The sequence below is a fragment of the Arachis hypogaea genome, chromosome 10, assembly GCF_003086295.3.
Source record: "Arachis hypogaea cultivar Tifrunner chromosome 10, arahy.Tifrunner.gnm2.J5K5, whole genome shotgun sequence".
Lineage (NCBI taxonomy): Eukaryota > Viridiplantae > Streptophyta > Magnoliopsida > Fabales > Fabaceae > Arachis > Arachis hypogaea.
The window spans coordinates 9,108,404-9,127,481 of NC_092045.1; the positions used below are offsets into that span (position 1 = coordinate 9,108,404).

The 19,078-nt window shown below is 31.7% G+C and overlaps 2 protein-coding genes across 2 annotated transcripts; one reads left to right on the forward strand and one right to left on the reverse strand.

The window, feature by feature from the left end:
• The first annotated feature begins 5,368 nt into the window (after positions 1-5,368).
• On the forward strand, positions 5,369-12,928 carry LOC112715087 (very-long-chain 3-oxoacyl-CoA reductase 1). The gene is made up of 3 exons (XM_025766843.3): positions 5,369-6,088; positions 6,856-6,925; positions 12,468-12,928. The coding sequence occupies exons 1-3, from the start codon at positions 5,466-5,468 to the stop codon at positions 12,735-12,737; spliced, it is 963 nt and encodes a 320-aa protein (XP_025622628.1). The 5' UTR covers positions 5,369-5,465; the 3' UTR covers positions 12,738-12,928.
• Positions 7,877-11,268, reverse strand: LOC140175852 (uncharacterized). The gene is made up of 2 exons (XM_072204895.1): positions 8,434-11,268; positions 7,877-7,934 (listed from the first exon to the last, which is right to left on the reverse strand). The coding sequence occupies exons 1-2, from the start codon at positions 9,573-9,575 to the stop codon at positions 7,877-7,879; spliced, it is 1,200 nt and encodes a 399-aa protein (XP_072060996.1). The 5' UTR covers positions 9,576-11,268.
• Positions 12,929-19,078: the final 6,150 nt, after the last annotated feature.

Consider the following 19,078-nt stretch of genomic DNA (forward strand, 5'->3'; position numbering starts at 1 on the left):
CTTCCCTATTAAGTATTATGATTCGTTCTCTAAGATCCAAAACATCAGCGCTGGTGGTCGTAGTTGGCCCATCAACTCGAGGCCGCACCATGGAAGAGTCCCCTACCTCTTCGTTTTCCACCCACTGTCTCAATCCATATGCTTTTCTCAGAGACAGGCGGTGGATCAATTACACCAGCCTCTATAGCATCCTGCCGCTCTTACTCAGCCTGAAACATACGCTCTTGAAATATATCCTACAATGAGGAGAAATGATTGATAAACTACTATAAATATTAGATAATAAAATAGTTACAATTAATAAAGGTAAGTATGTGTTCCTAAATGTCCTTCCATTTCTATACATCCAAAGTAAAAGTACATAATAATAATAACAAATGTGACAACTTTCACTTTTATAAAAATGAGATGGTGTATGTAGTTGGCAACAAGAAGAAGGCCAGATATAACTAGCAGATTCACATGCAGCTGTAAATTCAAATTGGAGTCCAGAAAAATAGTAAAGTCTTATCTCTATCTATCTTTAATTATGGCTTACAAGTAATTAAGAGAACAACAATATACTATAGTACTTATGATAAATAACTCAACAGTTTGTAGTTATAGTTAACTAAAAAATCGGTTCACTATAATAGGAAAGGACAAGTGAAAAGCATGGCAATTGGAAAAAAAAAAGGGTAAAGCAAATGAAGTGCAAAGAATAGAAGCAAAACCAAAAAAGAAGGCCTGAGCCTAAGACAAGTACTACTTTTTTTTTAAATATGGCAATGGCAATAGCAATGGGCATGCACTGAAATATTTATTTTTATTATTATAACAATATGAATACTATTTTTGTTTAGAAAAAAAGAAACGAGAGAATCAGAAATCACATAAGTATATTGCTAGCTATCCTATTAGTAGTGAATATAAGTAGTGAAACCTCTTTTTGTCTTTACTTTATTATTGCTAGCAATCCTATTAGCTACTACACTCACTGCTACTTAACAAACAAATAGTAATGTTGTGACATTGAGTAATGCTGATCCAGTCACGAGAAAGTTGTGAAGTTAGCATTAACAGTATCACCATAATGTAAAGTTTATGCTGATTAGACATAGAAATTAAATCAAAAATTCCATTCAGGCATTTCTCCGAACATGTGGTGTGCAGAGTTTGAAATAGTAAATTTCAGTTTAATCTAAGCAGCATTCAATCCAGTCATTTCAAAAAGATACAGTCAACAACAATTTCAGTCTAGAAACACAAGTTTTAACAAACCTAAGCCTAACCAAAATTTCTAAAAACAGAATTAAAAAGCAGTGAAAATAAAGAAAAGAAAGATAGAAAACAGGGGAAGGGAACCTGCATTGATGAAAGGAGGAAGAAGAATGGAGAGGCGGTGGGGTGGTGGTGATGTCGCGGTGGCACAGAAGTCGCCGCCGCTGGTGGTTGCTTGTCGGTACTTGAAGACGCAGACAGAGGGTAACTCCACGAATAGGGGTGTCGCACGCAGGAACGAAGAAATGGAGAAATGGGGAAGAAAGAGAAGAAGGAAGAGAGAGAGGGTAGGCGATGGTGGTCGCCGGTGGTGGTGTCGGACGGAGGCGGTGGTGAAGAGAAAGGAAGTCAACCAAAGAATACCCAGCTTGAATTTGGGGAAGTTTGCGTTTCTGAATTTGGAAGCGGGAGTGGACGCGAGAACATATATTTTTAGTGATAAAAATCGACGGCATATTTGTCGATTTTAATTAAAAAAAACAACATACATAGCGTCTATTTTATAAATTAAATTTACACTGTCCACTCCATTTTAGAAAGCAATCAAGACCGTTCAAATTTATTGACGACAAATGTGTCGATATTTTAAATAATAAAACAGACGCTATATTCGTCGATCTTAATATTAAAAAAAACAACACATATGGCGTCTATTATATAAATTAAATTTAGACCGTCCATTTCATTTTAGAGAGTAATCTAGACCGTTTAAATTTATCGACGGCAAAGTTGTCGATATTTAAAATAATAAAATAGACGTCATATTCGTCGATTTTATTTTTGACTTCTGGTTCGCCTTTACCATGACGATAATAGAGAAATAAATTAATGCATTATAAAAATATCGACGAATAGGCCGTCGGTTTAAATATATATATTTTTTTAGTAATATCGACATCAAGCTGTCGAAAATTATCGACGGCAGAAATAGCCGTCGATTTTTGCCGTCAAAAAACACACTTTTTCTTGTAGTGCATATCCTAATTCAACCTCAAAATACAATAATATCTACATCGAATTTCTATCACAATAATAATAATAGAATTTTACTATATCAATCACTAATATTATAAGTATCAATTTCAAATCAGAGATAAAAGAAAATCAAACTAGTTTTATAACAAGACAAACAAAACTACAATTTTAAGCTTCAAAATCAAACGCCAAGACAAACCAAAATGCCATGAATAAATAACTAATTACAAAGACTCAAACTTAATCTAAAACTGTTTTGACCTTTTTTAAGTTTATGTCTTTTGACAATAGACATATTTTAAATATCCTCTCAAAGGATTTGAATCCTCTAAAGTTTGAATTTCACTTTAGATAGTAAAGTGTGATTTTTTATAATTGATTTCATAGGTAGAACCAAAAATAAATATGAAAGAAAAACTATTCATGGATAAAAAATCACACTTTACTCTCTAAAGTGAAATTCAAATTTTAGATGATACAAATTTTTTCTCAAAAATCATAAACTTTTTTCTATTTTTTAGGAAGACTCAAAGTAAAAATTAAATATATCAAATTAAAATCCAATGAAAAAGAACGACACTCAAACATTACTTTATAATTTGCTCATGATTTGTAATTTGCTCAACTCTAGTTTCTTTCTCTATATCGCTAATACTGGTCTCACCGACTATCTAATCTCGTTACTTTATGGTTGAGTCCATACTATTTGACCTGAACATTTACAAGAGAGAATAGAAAATATTTTTAGTGACAAATAAAATTGAATAAAGAGTAAAAATGATAATTAATTCTTTTAAAAAACTATCCATTGCACATAATATTTTTACTTAACTTTTTTTAGATATTTCTTTTCATCCGTAAGAAGATATTTTCGTTGCCACAAGTCATACCTACTAGTAACATGATATAGACTCCTACCTATAGGCATTGAAGTGATTCGATCTTGTGGGTCCGATTTATTAAAGTGCATTATATTGAATATTAGCAATTTAAAATTTAGACATTTGGCTATTATTAATATAAACGAACATATTTAATAACAAAAATTAATCGAACGTAATCATCAAAATTTATTTTATTTAATATTTATTAATTATTATAATAATTAATGAAAGTTAAATAAAATATGACTATTATTAATATAAAATAATATTTTAAAAATTAGATCAAATTTATCGATCACCAATTTAATTGTGAACTATTAACATTTTCGGTTCGGTTCATAAAAAAATCGTCATAAAAAAACCACTAAAAAATCGTTAAATTGGCTAGGAATTAGTTGGTCGGACCAAACTAAAATTTTACCGGTTCTTTTTAAAAAACGTCTTTTGACATTAAAAAAAATAAAAATTACAAAAAACAAATCTCTTCAATCCCTCTTTTGTCTCATCTCATATCTCATTTTCAAAAATTAGAACTAAAGAGCTCTTTTCTCTCTCAAAAAAAAAAAAAAAGGAATAAAATAAAAGGGATTGAAGATGAGGATTTGCGATGAAAATGAGAGGAGAACGACTGTTGCATCAAACTGATTGAAGGGGATCGCTGATGCTTGTTTGTAGCGGAAGCGCTGAGACGTTGCTGGTCTTGAAGAAAGATGTGCTGTTACTCATCTGTTGTAGGATTTTGATTTATCAGAATGGAGATGGAATCTTATTCAAGAAGTGTCGTCTACCGTTGATTCTTAATGCAACAATATCTTTGCGGTTCTAGTTCACTCATCAAAACTTATTTATGTAATATAGTTATATTATAGGAGGAATTCTAAGTGTACCAAATATACTAGTGTTTTAATAATTTTAATCGTTAATCTCAATCATAAAAATATTTATAATATATTAATTAAAATCAACTATTAAAATTACTGAAATATTGGTATTTCGGACACACTTAAAGACTTTTCTATATTATATATGTTAGGTTACCTTTATGATATTAGAGTTGGTTTAATTTTGTTTCTTATGTACACATGGGCTGCACTTTCAGATATTAGGATTGGTTTTGTTTTGTTTCTTATCTGCACATGGCTTGGAGTTTATTTGGGTCCATTAATTTTTTTTATCTTTTTATTAACATTTTATTTCTACAACATCTATTTAATTTAATTTTTTCATACCAAAAATAATGAGTTTTTTATTCTTATGATAAGTTACACATGTATTTAAATACGAATGTAGATTAATTATAATACAATCTAAAATAAATATATGCTACAAGATGTATTGTGTTTAAAAGAAAAAAAACATTAAAATGACTAAAATTTTAAAATTTTTAATAAATTTAGATCGAATTTAAAAATTAAAACTGATAGTAAATTTTACTTAAATGATTATAATTATAATACAATACTAATATAAAATTTATAGTAAAAAATCATAGTTTAACATGCTAATTAATACAATAAGAATATAACTTAATTATTTTTATTTTTATTTTTTGTGTTTATTTATTATTTTATTGTAAAACAATTTTTTTGGTTGATCTATGGTTGAATCGATTGGACTAATAAACTAGTAAATCAATAACTAAAACGATTTGATGATTGGTCCAGTTTTCAAAATCTTAATATAAATATAATGCAAAAATTCATAATTTCTATTAGATTTAAATAGGAGGAGATTCCAATAAATAAAATAGAGTAAAACTATTTAAAATTTATATCAAACTCTCTTAAAATGAAAAACTAGATAAATTAAAAAAATAAAATTTTAATCACTATTAAATCAAGATAATTGAGTTCATACACAATGTAAATTATAAAATTAAGACAATAATTTCAATTGAAATCTTTACTTTATAATTTTTTTTTTACTTTAAATGATCTTTTTCTTTAAATCTCATCATATTTCACACCTAAAATATTACTAAGTGAAATTTTCTAATATTTTTATTCCAGTTTTTTTAATTTTAGTGGAAATTCCTATTTTTTTTTAAAGAAAGAAAAGAATATGATTATAAATATAAATAAAATTATTTATAAAATAAATGAAACTATTTCTTAACCTAAAATTTTAAGACATGGCTTTATAAATTTCTTTTAATTAATTATATACTTTTATTTTTTTTTTCTCTTTGTATGTATTTGGGACCCACATATTTTTGCCAATTATTGAGTCTCATCTAATATAAATGGACCTAGCTCATAAATCTAATAATTCCAAATCCAAACCTGCATCTTGTGTTTCTCCTAACTCATTCATTGTGCTTATTATTATTAGAAAATAGGACAAATAATGGAGTTGATTGATCTCTTCATGGTGTCAACAACAGCATTAGGCTTCATCTTTGTTTTGAAGAATCTCTTCAATTTTGTGAAGTGGGTATGGAGAATGTTCTTCAGGGCTCCAAAGAATCTAAGAGACTATGGTTCATGGGCCATAATCACTGGCTCCACTGATGGAATTGGCAAAGCCATGGCACTTGAATTGGCATCTAAGGGTCTCAACCTTCTCTTGCTTGGTAGAAACCCTACAAAGCTTGAAGCCACATCCAATGAGATAAGAGAAAAGAACAATAAGGTTAGTGTTGAAGTCAAGTGTTTGGTCGTTGACTTTGAGAAAGAAAATGGAGAGAGAATAAAAGAAAGGGTTGAGGAAGCAATAGAGGGTTTGGATGTTGGAATTCTTGTAAATAGTGCTGGATTGGCATACCGTTATGCTAGATTCTTTCACGAGGTTGATTCTAATCTTATAAATAGTATCATAAAAGTGAATGTTGAAGGAACTACTTGGATCACAAAAGCAGTGATTCAAAAGATGGTAGACAAGAAGAAAGGAGCAATTATTAATATGGGTTCTGGTTCCACTGTTGTCCTTCCTTCTTATCCTTTGGTTACCCTCTATGCCGCCACCAAAGCGTAAGTAGCTATGTTACAAACTCAGGTGTAGTTAACTTCATGTGAAGTTGATAGATGAGAGTCGTTAAATGAGTTGACAGATTTGACTAAATAATCATCTAACGACTCTTAGTTATCAACTTCACATCAAGTTATGTAGATGAGTTTTTTCCTACTAAAAAAGAGCAAAGTCGTAGTCGTTGTGGCATTTTTTTTTTTGGTTTTTCAAAAATTTATTATAAATATTTTGCTGTGAATTTACCATATGAAAATAGTTGTGAAGTTTTACTGTGAATTTTGAAAGTCGCAAGTCGCAACAAATTTCATAGGTAATTTTCATACTATAAAGTGCGAGAATATAACTCATTAAATTTTGTTGTAAAAAAACCGCAAGCAAATATTCGAAGCAAAATCTTTAAATCGTTTGACAATATATTTGGACTCATATTTATTTGCAGCTAAATTCCCAAGAATAGATATGCAGATTAGCTACGAATTTTTATTGCAGATTTTGCTAAAAATTCTAGTTTCGTGCTTTTTCTTTTTTGGAATTTATTGCTGTAGATTTTTCAATGAACTTTTGTTGGAAATTTTATTTCTTACGAATTTTTCTATTGAATTTGTTTTCTAGAAATTTAGCTATGAAAAAAAAGGTAGTTTTTAGATTTTAGAGAGAAAGACGAGCTTAACGAGTTCTTTTTCCCCTCAACTCACGATGATGTGTTTATATTTAGTAACTGTTAAGATCTAAAAAAAAATTAAGCTGCTTGGTGTTTAATTTGATATAGATATCTTGCAATGTTGTCAAGAAGCATCAGTTTGGAATATAAGCAACAAGGAATTGACATCCAGTGTCAGGTTCTCTCTCATCTTTTGATTTTCACTCTTTTATTTCCTTTTAAGTTTTATGTTTGTTTGATGGATTTGGGAACTGAAAGTGAACCTTTTTTTTTAATATTGGGTTCACATGGGTGTTATTCCCAAAATGACTTATTATGTGTTGTATTAAACTTCAGAAAAGCTGCAACTTTAATTTTTAAATTTTTTAAAATAACAAAACAGCAACCAACCAGGTTAGTCAAAGCTCACTTGTCCGTTTAAGTAAATGTGAGGAGTAATGAAACTCAGATCCGCAACGAATTAGTCCTTAACATGTCGGATTAGGAGATACTTTGCGAAACCAAAAAAAAAAAATTACAAAAACACATCAAATTCATTTCTGAATCCATATGAAACTCAATTAAACTAAAGAGGAAAAGAAAAAACACACAACAACAGCAGCAATAAAAGAACAACGATTAAGATAAAGCACACAAAGAAAAAGGAGGAATGTAAGAAGAAGGAAGAACGCGAAGAAGAATAAGAAGGAATAATACAAAAAAGAAGAAGGAACGCGAAGATAAAGAAAGATATATTTGCGTTAGTAAAGCGCGTGTGTACACACTGATGTGATGAAAGTGATTTTTGTTGAGTTTGAGCCAACTTGTTTAAACTTGGTTGCCAAAAAGATTTAGATGTGTAATTAGATTGTAAGAAAAATTATAGTATTATTTTGTTACTTTAATAATTTTTAAAATTTAAAAAATATTTTATAACATTAATGATGTTTTCTTTAAAATTAATTAAGAATATTTTTTAGACATGATAAAAAAAAGTTCATAGTAAAATAAAATTTATCTGAAGTCAAATAATCTGATATAACAAACATTTTTTATAAATATTAAAAAAATTAGCCACCGAAAGTCTTGCTGGCATACAATACCATCCAATATCAAGAGAAGTTCTTGGTCAGTGTGAGATATATATGAATCATATTATTAGACCATCTCCAGTAGGAAACTCATTCCAGTTCCTGTTTATGGCCCACCTGTCATAAAAAGTAACTCCACGTTAGCTTTTACGTCATAAACAGTAAATAGGAACTCATAGCATCTCTCTCTTCTCCATTAGGAGGAACTAACTTTAGTCCCTGTTGTGGTCCCACCTAATTAATTAATTAATTAAAATACTTGAAATTAATGTAATTAATTTTTTAATAATATAATTTAAATATTTAAATTTAAAAATAATTCACTATTAAAAGATATTAATATTAAATAAATTTATACATAACAACAATACACAATATATAATTCGGGATTACACAAATTTGTAAAATTACTTAATACAAAAAAAACATAATTAAATTCTACAGTTGACGACAAGCATTGTGAAATTGCCATATGTGTTCAATCAAGTCCTCTTTCAATTGTCTATGCTGCTGCCTATTTCGAAGTTGGGCATTTCTTTGGAGAAATTGATGGTATGGTGCAAAATCTTCTTCTCCCAGCTGAGGTTGTGATAATCCATTTTCAACATCATCATACTCTAAGCCTTGAGCAAAATTTCCTGCATAAGTGTCTCTTTCATCCTCAACAATCATATTATGTAATATAATACAAGCTCTCATTATGTTGGCAAGCTTCTTCTTTTCCCAAAAACGAGCTGGACCACGTATAATTGCAAAGCGTGCTTGCAACACTCCGAATGCTCGTTCCACATCTTTTCTTTGCCCTTCTTGGTATTGTACAAATAACTTGCGTTTCTCCCCTTGTGGCTTTGAGATTGATTTGACAAATGTGGCCCATTCAGGATAAATACCATCTGCTAAGTAGTATCCCATTGTATAATTATTACCATTAATAGTATAATTTACCTCCGGAGCACGATCATTTAGAATGTCATCAAATACTGGAGAACAATCTAACACGTTGATATCGTTGTTTGAACCAGAAACTCCAAAGAACGCATGCCATATCCAAAGGTCTGAAGATGCTACAACCTCAAGTACAATGGTTGCAACCCCACGATAACCACTCATGTACATACCTTTCCACGCCTTTGGACAATTTTTCCATTGCCAATGCATGCAGTCAATACTACCCAACATGTCAGGGAAGCCACGACCCTCCGCCATTTGTAGCAGGTGGTGTACGTCATTTGGATTGGATTTTCGCAAGTATTCATCCTGGAACACAGAAATGACACCTTCAACAAATTTTTCCAAGCATTCAATTGTAGTGCTCTCGCCTATGCGCACATAATCATCAACAGCATCAGCTGCTACGCCGTATGCTAACATCCGTATCGCAGCGGTACATTTCTGAAGTGGCGACAAGCCTCTTCTTCCAGTTGCATCAACCCTCTGGTGGAAATACGGATAGACGTTTGAGAGAGCGTCTACTATCCGAAGGAACACATCTCTTCTCATTCGAAATCTCCGTCGAAAAATGTCAGCATTATACACCGGTTCATCTGCAAAGTAATCTTGAAAAAGGCGATCATGTCCTGCTTCTCGATCTCTGTTGATCCATCTACGAGTAATTGGGATAGGGCTTCTATCGATATCTTCTTCTTCTGAATCTTCGAGTAAATACTCATCGATCCAATTATCTATCAGTGTGTTATCTTGCCGTCTTCTTTTGTCATACAAAGCCTCATTAAACATATCATCAAAATTTTTAGCCATATGGAGAAATGTAATTTTTAGTTCTCTGTCGAGGTGAGAAAGAAGAGTTGAAGTGGAGTTGTGGAGTCATTGATAGTTGATATTTATAAGTGGAGAAACTAGTTTTGTAACGGCTAGTTTTGCAACGGCTAGTTTTTCTTAACGGCTACTTTTGCAACGGCTACTTAACGGCTAGTTTTGCAACGGTCACTTTCATGAACAATAACGGCACAATAATATTGACTAATTTAAAAACTTACATCAGAAGTAAATAAAACAAACTACATCACATAGCAGTAATACGCAATAAATAAATAAGAACATACTACATAACACTACGAATACAAGGAACCATTAAGTAAACCACTTGGCCATTATTTTCTCACATGCAATCTCATGAAGAGCTCGTCGTTTCTCACTCATTGTAGACGTGTCAGCATTAAGTATTTGCATATCCATTTCCCTTTCTTTTGCTTTTATCTCCATTTCTTTAATATACCTCTGAGTTTGTAATTCTTGTTCTTTCATTGCCGCTTGAATTTGTATCTCCTTCTCTTTGATTGCCATCATCTTTGCTCTATGTTCCTTCTCCTCTTCTCTTTCTTTTTCCCTTTCCATTAGTTCCTTTTCTCTAACATTCTTAATATCTTCCATGAGAGATAATTTTTTGACAACCGATGATTTTCTTTCGCTAAAATCTTCAGACATCTGTGCTTTTCCCTTACCTCTTCGCTTGCTCTTCTTTGATCCTTGTGGGCGAACGGGAGAGTCCACACCGGGTTCGTCAGCCAACGGTGTTTCTGGGTTTGATGAGGATGAGTATGCTCCAGTTGCACTAACTTTGGTTCTCTTTGAGCCGCCACTTTGTGTAGGTAGTTGGCTTCTCCATTTTTGCTCCAACCGAAGCATGTTCCAATGCCTCTCAAAAGTGAACTTTTAACCATAATTTGTGGAATAAAGTTTATAAGCCAACTCCTTTATATCATCAGCGTTCGAACCACTCCTTATGTTTCGACTAGCTTGATCGTAGCAACCAGCAAATTGTGCAACAGCCTTGTTGATCTTATACCATCGTTTCTTACATGCAACTACCCCCCTTGTCATGTCGGTGCAAAATTCTACACAGTAGCTATGAATTCGACTCCAAAATGTTTCTCCCTTTTGATCGGTACCAACTACAGGGTCAGTTGAAACATTTAACCACGCACTGATCAACATCTCATCCTCTTCCCAATGCCAGTGTTGAATACTATCTTGCCTCCGATCTTCAATATCATCATCATTGAGGTCGATAGCATCTAATCCATGAGGGTTGGCAAAATCAGAATATTGCGAATTTGGACTAGATTGTATAGGAGTCTGAGAAGATGGGTTAGAAGAGCCACCAACACCAGATGAGTTATGTCTTGATGCACTGAATTGAGTTGGAAACGGCAAGGAAGTTGGAGTAACATTTCCGATAGAAGGGTTAAATATGGATGAAAATGGAAAATGAGGTGTTTGTGAATTTTGATTTTGCGGTTGGAATATAGGAAACTGATTATTATAAGGAGCTTGAAAATTGAAATTAGAAAGATTTTGTGGATTTGGATTTTGAAATGTATTTGGTAGTGTGATGTTTTGATTTGGAACTTGAGTGTTTGAGGTTTGAGATTGTTGGGTATTTGGAATTTGAGGAAAGTTTTGTAAGTAATTGAAGAAAGAGTTGAGTTGGTTTGGATCCATTTTTTCGAAAAAAAATAATAGTAGTAGAACTTTGATTTTGTAAACTTGGAAGAAGATGAGGAAGAGTAGTAGAGAATGTGAGAATAGAAGTGTATCTAAGTGGTATATATAGAGTAACAAAATATTAATTTATTAATAATAACAGTAACATAGTAACGGCTAGTTTCCAACAACTAATTTTACAACGGCTAATTTAATTTAATAATATAAATTATTAATTAAATAAAAATTTAATCATTTAATTAATTAATTATTATAATTATTAATAAATTAAATATGATTTAATTATTTAATATAATAATTAAATCATATTTAATTTATTAATAATTATAATAATTAATTAATTATATAAAGTATACTATATATATATATATGAAATATACTATATGTAACGGTTCAATATATATATATATATATATATAAAAAGTTTTAAACTTTTAATTTTATTAATAAAATATTTTTTTTTTTGAGAGAGACCGAGTCCCTCTAAACAGGGCTTCACCTGCTTTGAAATTTGTGAAGGTCCTCATTTGATATTTGCTCCAACGTAAAACCTCTCTTTTTACTGACACACAGTAAATGAGGTTCATAATTTTTAAACCGTTGGAGTTGCTCTTAGGTCGTGTAATTACTTTTTTTTTCTGACTTGCCAACTTTTTATTATTCATTTTATTTTTTCTGAATCTTGTCAGTTTGGTAAATAAATAGCTCAAAGATATTAATTTAGGGTTAAATTTTATGATTAATAAGTACAATACTTTGAGTTAAATATTCGAGTTTGTTCGCCAAAATAATCCAAATGTAAATTTCATCATATCAACCAAATAATATATAAATTGAGTATTTGATAATATATTTTAGAGAAATCAATATTTTTTATTAATATTAGCTAATATTTTTATTATTTTATATTATTAGAATTTAGAATTTAAAATTTATTTTTTAATATTTAAAATTGGCCAAATATTAACAAAAAAAATAAATTTTATTAGTCATATAATATTGTTCTATATTTTGATTATCAGTACATTTTATTTTTATTATTGATATTGTTGTTGGTGGTGTTGAAGAGTTGAATAAGGTGTAAGTCAATAACTAAGAATATTTAATATAGATAATTATACCATACATACATATGTTGATTAACTAATCTTGGTAATATATATTTTGATGTGGTAACTACAACAGGCTCCATTATTTGTGTCAACTAAGATGACAAAGATGGGAAGTTCAGTGTTTGTTCCAACGGCAGAGAAGTATATAAAATCATGCACAAGATGGATTGGGTATGAAAGTGTGGTTGAGCCCTATTTGCTCCATTCTCTGCAAGGTTTTTTCATAAGAGCAATTCCTGACCCACTTGTTGATTCTTATTTGCTTCGTTATTTTCTATATTGGCGCAAAAGGGGGCTCCTCAAGGACTCCAACACTTCCAACAATTTACCACCATCATCTTAATTAACTCATAAGAAGGAGAGTCTTGGAATGAATGAATTGTTTACGTATGATTTTAATTTTTAAGGTTACGTGTTCAAACTGTGAAAACAATTATATAATTATTATATTTAAGTTATATAGTTACGTATATTATTATATTTTTTGTGTGTAATTCTTTTCGAATTTCTGTGTTAATGCATGATGTTTATACATTGAACTGTCTTTTTTATGCTAACTAAGTCATAAATAGTAAACATGATCCATTATATACATATTAAGTATGGAAGATTTGTAGTCTAGAATGGTCAGATTCGATAGCAAGGAGTAATTGATTAATTGGTGTGTGTGTGTGTGTGTTTTTTTTTTTTTTGGGGGGGGGGCGGGGGGGGGGGGGGGGGTTTGTCCAGGTTTGAATATGGAAATTTGGCTTATATGAATAGTCCTTTTCTAATTGGATTTACCATTTGATTAATTAATGAGTCTTTGGCAATTTATTACTGAAAGGGATGTTACTATATTACCATCATTTTTCTTTTTCTTCCAATTTTTGTCTTCTAGCCAGCAAGAGAAACCTGCGAGCAGCATGCAGGTAGTAGGTACGGTGGTTTGTTTATGGTGAACAATCTATTAAAATACTAACAAACCATATTTATTCAATCTCACTTTCTTAATTACGTCACATAATTTCCTTTCAGGAAATCAATAAATTCCACTTCGTTAATAATTTTTAAAGAAGTAAATACTAAATTGATATTCGAAAAATTTTGGTACTGATAAAATGGTACCTGACTTTGTTATTGACAAAATGATTTTTAAAAAATTTTAAAATTTGACAAACGTACTCTTGAATTTGCCAGAATACATTTTTAGCAAATACAATACTGATATGGCCAACCTATTTTGATGATCTGACCAACCTCTCTTAATTCCTCTCTCCCCAAAGTACTCCCTCCTCTCCCTCTTTAACAGAGTCTCTTGTTCTCGCACTCTCATTCTCTTACTCTCTCCAGCAACAGTGATGGAACAAGTCTTCCGACCATTATCATCATCATTAGAAGAAGAAAATAAGTTGTAGTGGATGATAATAGAGCAATTTAAGAGTCTATGGATATGAACCAATTTCCTTTCTCACTGCCACCAAACCCACCTTCTCTCTGCCATCAACTCCTACAACTAGTTCACTCCCACCACCAACAACAACCAAGTCATGCTCTTCGGCCACCTCCCTCCCTGGGCCTCACGTTGATCTCTTGCGCTTCCAAGACACCGTCATCATTCTCTCTCTCGAATCTTCGTGCATCATGTACTTCACTCCCCTTCACTTCGATCCGCTTCAAGTTTCGGTTTTGCTGACGTTGTGCTCTTTGGTTCTCTTGTCAGGGAAAGTCAGGTACCAATGGAAGTACAAGATTAATCGCAATCCTAGATTTTAGCTCTGGCAAAAAAATGAACTGGAACAATATAGAAGAATATCTATTATTCTCAGAAAATTCTCCTCTTATCCATGAACTGAATCGAATCCAACTAATCCAAATTGAACTAATCTGTTATTTTAGTTTTGTACAGAGCTTCTGAAAGGGAGAAAAAGAAAGTGAAATAGATTCGACAATATCTGGGAAAAGAGTGGTGCTGTGCAGGTAGGATTCGAAGCTGTGTTGGAGAGGAGGGAGAGTGCATTGAGATATTGGCCAGGTCATCAAAATATGTTGGCCACGTTAGCATCGTGTTCGTCAAAAATATGCTCCGATGAGTTTAGCGGCACGTTTGTCAAATTTTAAAATCTTTTAGAAACTACTTTTGTCAATAACAAAAATCAAGTACCATTTTGTCAACGCTAAAATATTTCGGATACTGATTTAGTATCTACTTCATTTAAAAGAAAAACTAAAATATTATTTTTTCAAGATAAAGATACTTGGTAACTCCCAACTACAAATTATATATATACTATCCTTGTTAAAAGTTCATTTTGTCTCTATTATTTGCAATCACGTAGAGTCACCATTCTGTCCCAAATCTGATTCAAAACAAACGTAAGAGTGGCACCCTATATTTTTGTTTCATCGTTTTATTTATTCTCCGATTTCACTTGCTTACTACTCCCAAAAATCACTCTTTGACACTCCTATCAACCATTTCTAGTTGACAATTCCGTAACTAAGGCATGGTGCAAGGAAAGGAGTCAGAGTGATGCATCCATAGTAGGTGAAGCCACGAGTGATTTCATGGATTAGTTGTAATTTGTTGGAGTTAGTCAAGTTAAGCTTCAAACTATTAAGGGATGTGGAATGTGTTTGTTACGGGTATATATGGTCCGATCCGGTCTGAAGATTCGGTTCGGTCCCGAATATTTTAGGGGCTAATTTAGTGTGATTTTATCGGGTCTAGGGATGGGTAAGGATCTTAAAAATAGATCCGGTCATTATTTTGGGTCGGGTCCGAGCCATAGCTCGAGTCACCTGAACTCGGTCCAGTGGCCCGGCATACACAATTAATATTTTGTGTTATTAGTTATGGTGATGGCTATTCTTATGTGGAATTTAAATATTGTAAACCTTAATATTTTGTGTTATTAGTCATTATAAGAGTATAAGTTAATGTTTTATGTTTAAAATGCATAAGACTTTAGACTAATGAATAATATTGTGTTATTTGTATTGATATAAATATTTAGTCTTATTAGACAATATTAGTATTAATTATGGTCATGCTTTAATTTTAGAGAAGGGTTGGTTCTTGCTATATTTTTTAAGTAAATTTTACTATGTGAATTGTGAAATAATGGTTGGAGATTAGGTGATTTTTACATGCTAAAGACCCGATTTTTACCCGGTTTTCACTCGGTTCGAAGGTGCATAGGTTTCATCGGGTTTAGAATCGGATTATGGTCTAAAGATTTGGCCGGATCTATATTTCGGGTCGAGTCTGGATTAAGCCAAATTCGGTGTGGCCCGACCCATGTACACTCCTAGTGTTTGTTGTAAAATAGCAAATATTGTAAAGTGTCATATAACTTTGGAAAAAATTATGTAACCCTCTTTGAAAGAACCTAAATCTTAAGGAAAAAGTATGTAACGAGAATCACTTTCTAAAATACTTGTCCAAGTTGGTTTCATGGATAATTTAAATATGGCGAGTGATTTCGTGGATTGGTTGGAATGTGTTAGAGTCAGCCAGGATGAGCTTCAGGCTAAGTGATTAAGGAATGTGAAATATTGTTTGTTGTGAAATAGTAAATATTATAAAGTATCATAATTTTTGTGAAAATTCAACAATACTCTTTAAAAGAGCCTGTAACTTTAGAAAAATTCTGGGAACTAAAATCACTTTTAAAAAGGACTTGTCCTTGTTATTTTAATGGATAATTTAAACTTGTGCATGATTTTATGAATTGGTTGTGACTTGTATGTTGAGTCAGCTAAGATAAGCTTCAAGTGATTAAGGGAAGTGGAATATCATTTGTTATGAAATAGTAAACATTGTAAAGTGTTCTATCACTTTTGAGAAAATAATAACTCCCTTTAGAAGAACCTATAACTTTGGAAAAAATTATGTAATTAGCATTACAAAAAAAGCGCTAAATATTGTCGAATTTTTTATTGGATTTAGTATCGTTCATTAGTGACAGTTTTATGGTTGAATTACCGATGGTTAAAATAATAAATAATGGGCATTAAAATTTGCCGTCAGATTTATGTTTTGTCTGAAAATTCATGATAATAATTGGAAAAAAAATAAAAATAGACACAAAATTTAGTGTGGGATTTACCTAGAGATTATAATTTACTGCATTTTGGCGACCACCAATTTGTTACCTTCGAATTTTACTGTTGATTAAATCGAAGGTAAAACCGCCCTAAATTCAAAATGAGAAACTTTACCCTTACTTTTTGAAATCTCCCCCCCTCTCTTCCCATCCCTCTCGTCCCTCTTTCTCTCTCCATTGTAACCATTGCCAACAACCCTTTCATCGAACCTCCACCAGCGTCGACCACCAGAATCTGCTCCAACGACCGCGTGGACTCAGACAAAATTCCTGATATCGTGTGAAACATAATCGGAGTCAATGTAGCCATCGTTTGATTGCTGTCACCGCTGCTCCTTGCCTCATCGAAATTGTCTCCCTCCTCCCTTCTTTAGTAAGTTGTCCTTGTCCCTCTCCATCTTCCATCTTCATTTTTTATTTTTGAAAAAAAAAATCCTAAACCCCCTTTGTTGTGCAGCCCTGCCAATCGTCCCTGCTGCTACCGTGCCCTCCAAGCTACCACCACACTGGAAAAGTCTTTCACGCCGCAACTATCTCTAGGCCAATGAGTTATTTTTTTCAAATTTCTTTTTCAAATTTATGTTTTTTTTTATTTATCTAATTTTTATAATTCTAATTTACACTAGTTAAATTTTTTATTCTATCTTTTTTATTAAAAAATTGTGATATAGGTTCAATTTAGAGTAATTAGTTTAGATTAATTACTGTTATCACTAGTTTAGAGTAATTAGTTTGTAATTAGTATAGAGTAATTATGTAATTTTTATTTTTTTATTAAGACATAGAATTTTAATACTCATTTATAAATCATTTGTTGTGAAATTGTGATATATTGATAAATTCACATTTCATGGTATTTATTTACTTTAAATGAGTGGAATTCGTCGACTTTTTTCACGTTTATTTATTAAAATAGCATAATTTTGTGAATTTCTCCTAATTATGCTTAATGATCAAAAATATATTTTTTAAACTCTTAAATTACTAAATTTAATTTACTTTAATTCCATTCGATGTCTTGATGTGTTTGTTGAGTGATTTCAGGATTAGGAGGCAAGGATGGCTTAAAAAAGTGAAAAAAAAGCATGCAAAAGTGGAGAATTCATGAAGAAATAAAGATTGGAGTTCCTCATGGTCATGCGTACGCATGCCTCATCCGTACGCATGAATCTCAAGTTGTGTGTATGCATGTCTTAACTCGCTTACGTATGAATCCCAAGTTGCGCGTACACATGAAAGATGAGTACGCATGACTGTCAGCACGTGATTTATTTAAATAAACACGTGGATTATGATTTTAGGGTTTTCTTGGTCCAATCCAACTCATTTCTAAAGTATTTGATACCGGAATCAAGAAGGATCAAAAGGGAGAGCCATTAGTATAATTTAGAGCATGTTTTAGCTTAGAATTCTAGATTTTAGGATTTTAGGATTTTAGGTTTAGTAATTAGTATAGTTTCTCTCTAGAATTTAGGATTTTAGGTTTAGTTTTCTCCTTAGTTTAGGTTTTAATTCTTGTTTTAGGATAGATTTACTTACATTTTTCTTGTTCTATCATCTTAATTCCCTTAGTTGTATTTGTTAATTTATCTATTTTTTCACTTTTAGTTTTATGAACTCTTGTTGAATTTTGATTTTTTTTTAATGTAATTTGATATTTTATGTTTTTTCCATCCTTGTTTGAATTGTTAATATTGTTTTCTTACATTTGATAGCTTTAAATTTTATTATTATTGCAATTTACTATATTTTTCTTTTATGTAAACCTAGGGGTGGCAATGGGATAGATTTTCGCCCTACCTGACTCCGTCCCACCCTACAGTAACCCGCATCAAATCCGTCCCACTTCTACCCACAGGTAGTAAAAAGTTAAACTCTAACCTGCCTCTGCAGGTACCCGCTCCGCCCTATCCACCCCTATAATTATTAAAATCCAATAAATAAAATTAAATTTTAAAATTTATATAACCATCATTACATACATAATATAAATTAAAGTAAAAATTTAAACATGATACAATATTATTAATCATTTTACTAATTATTTTATATATATTACATATACTATATCTATTATATATACCGGGACAGGTTTAAACTAAACCCGACCCGGCCCCACCCCGCCAAGAACCCGCCCCTTTAAAAACCCGCTCTGGTGCGGGGGCGGATAATTACCCGCCTTGAGCGGGTAGGGGAGGGGTGGGTATCCACGGATTTGGGTAGTGTTATCACCCCTAGTACACTAAGTTTTGATAAAATACTTGGTGTAGTTTTAGAGTAGAATTTTAACACTCTTGGCTTAGAACTGAGGACTTAGGTGACCTTGAGTTGCTAATGTCCGAATTGATTAATAATTTAGAGTTGTTAGTTGGTTTTATTTTTGCTGACGAGTAATACCTATGAATTAAGATCAACTATGCCTATTTGACTTTCTCCCGATGTTGGAGATGACGAAGTAGGATTAACTCTATGTAATCGCTATGTTTGTAGTCAATGACTTGGATAGGAAGCCTTAATCTCAATCCTTGCCAGGAGTGTCTTTTAGCATTTATATCCCTTTAGTTGTTAGCTTTACTTGTCATTTAATTTCTTGTTA

Coding starts and splice junctions, on each gene's coding strand:
- LOC112715087 (XM_025766843.3), top strand. CDS start 5,466: ATGGAGTTGATTGATCTCTTCATGGTGTCAACAACAGCATTAGGCTTC. Junction 6,089..6,855: donor CTCTATGCCGCCACCAAAGC/GTAAGTAGCTAT, acceptor AATTTGATATAG/ATATCTTGCAATGTTGTCAA. Junction 6,926..12,467: donor GAATTGACATCCAGTGTCAG/GTTCTCTCTCAT, acceptor TAACTACAACAG/GCTCCATTATTTGTGTCAAC.
- LOC140175852 (XM_072204895.1), bottom strand. CDS start 9,575: ATGGCTAAAAATTTTGATGATATGTTTAATGAGGCTTTGTATGACAAA. Junction 7,935..8,433: donor AATTTTGCTCAAGGCTTAGA/GTATGATGATGT, acceptor TTTTTATGACAG/GTGGGCCATAAACAGGAACT.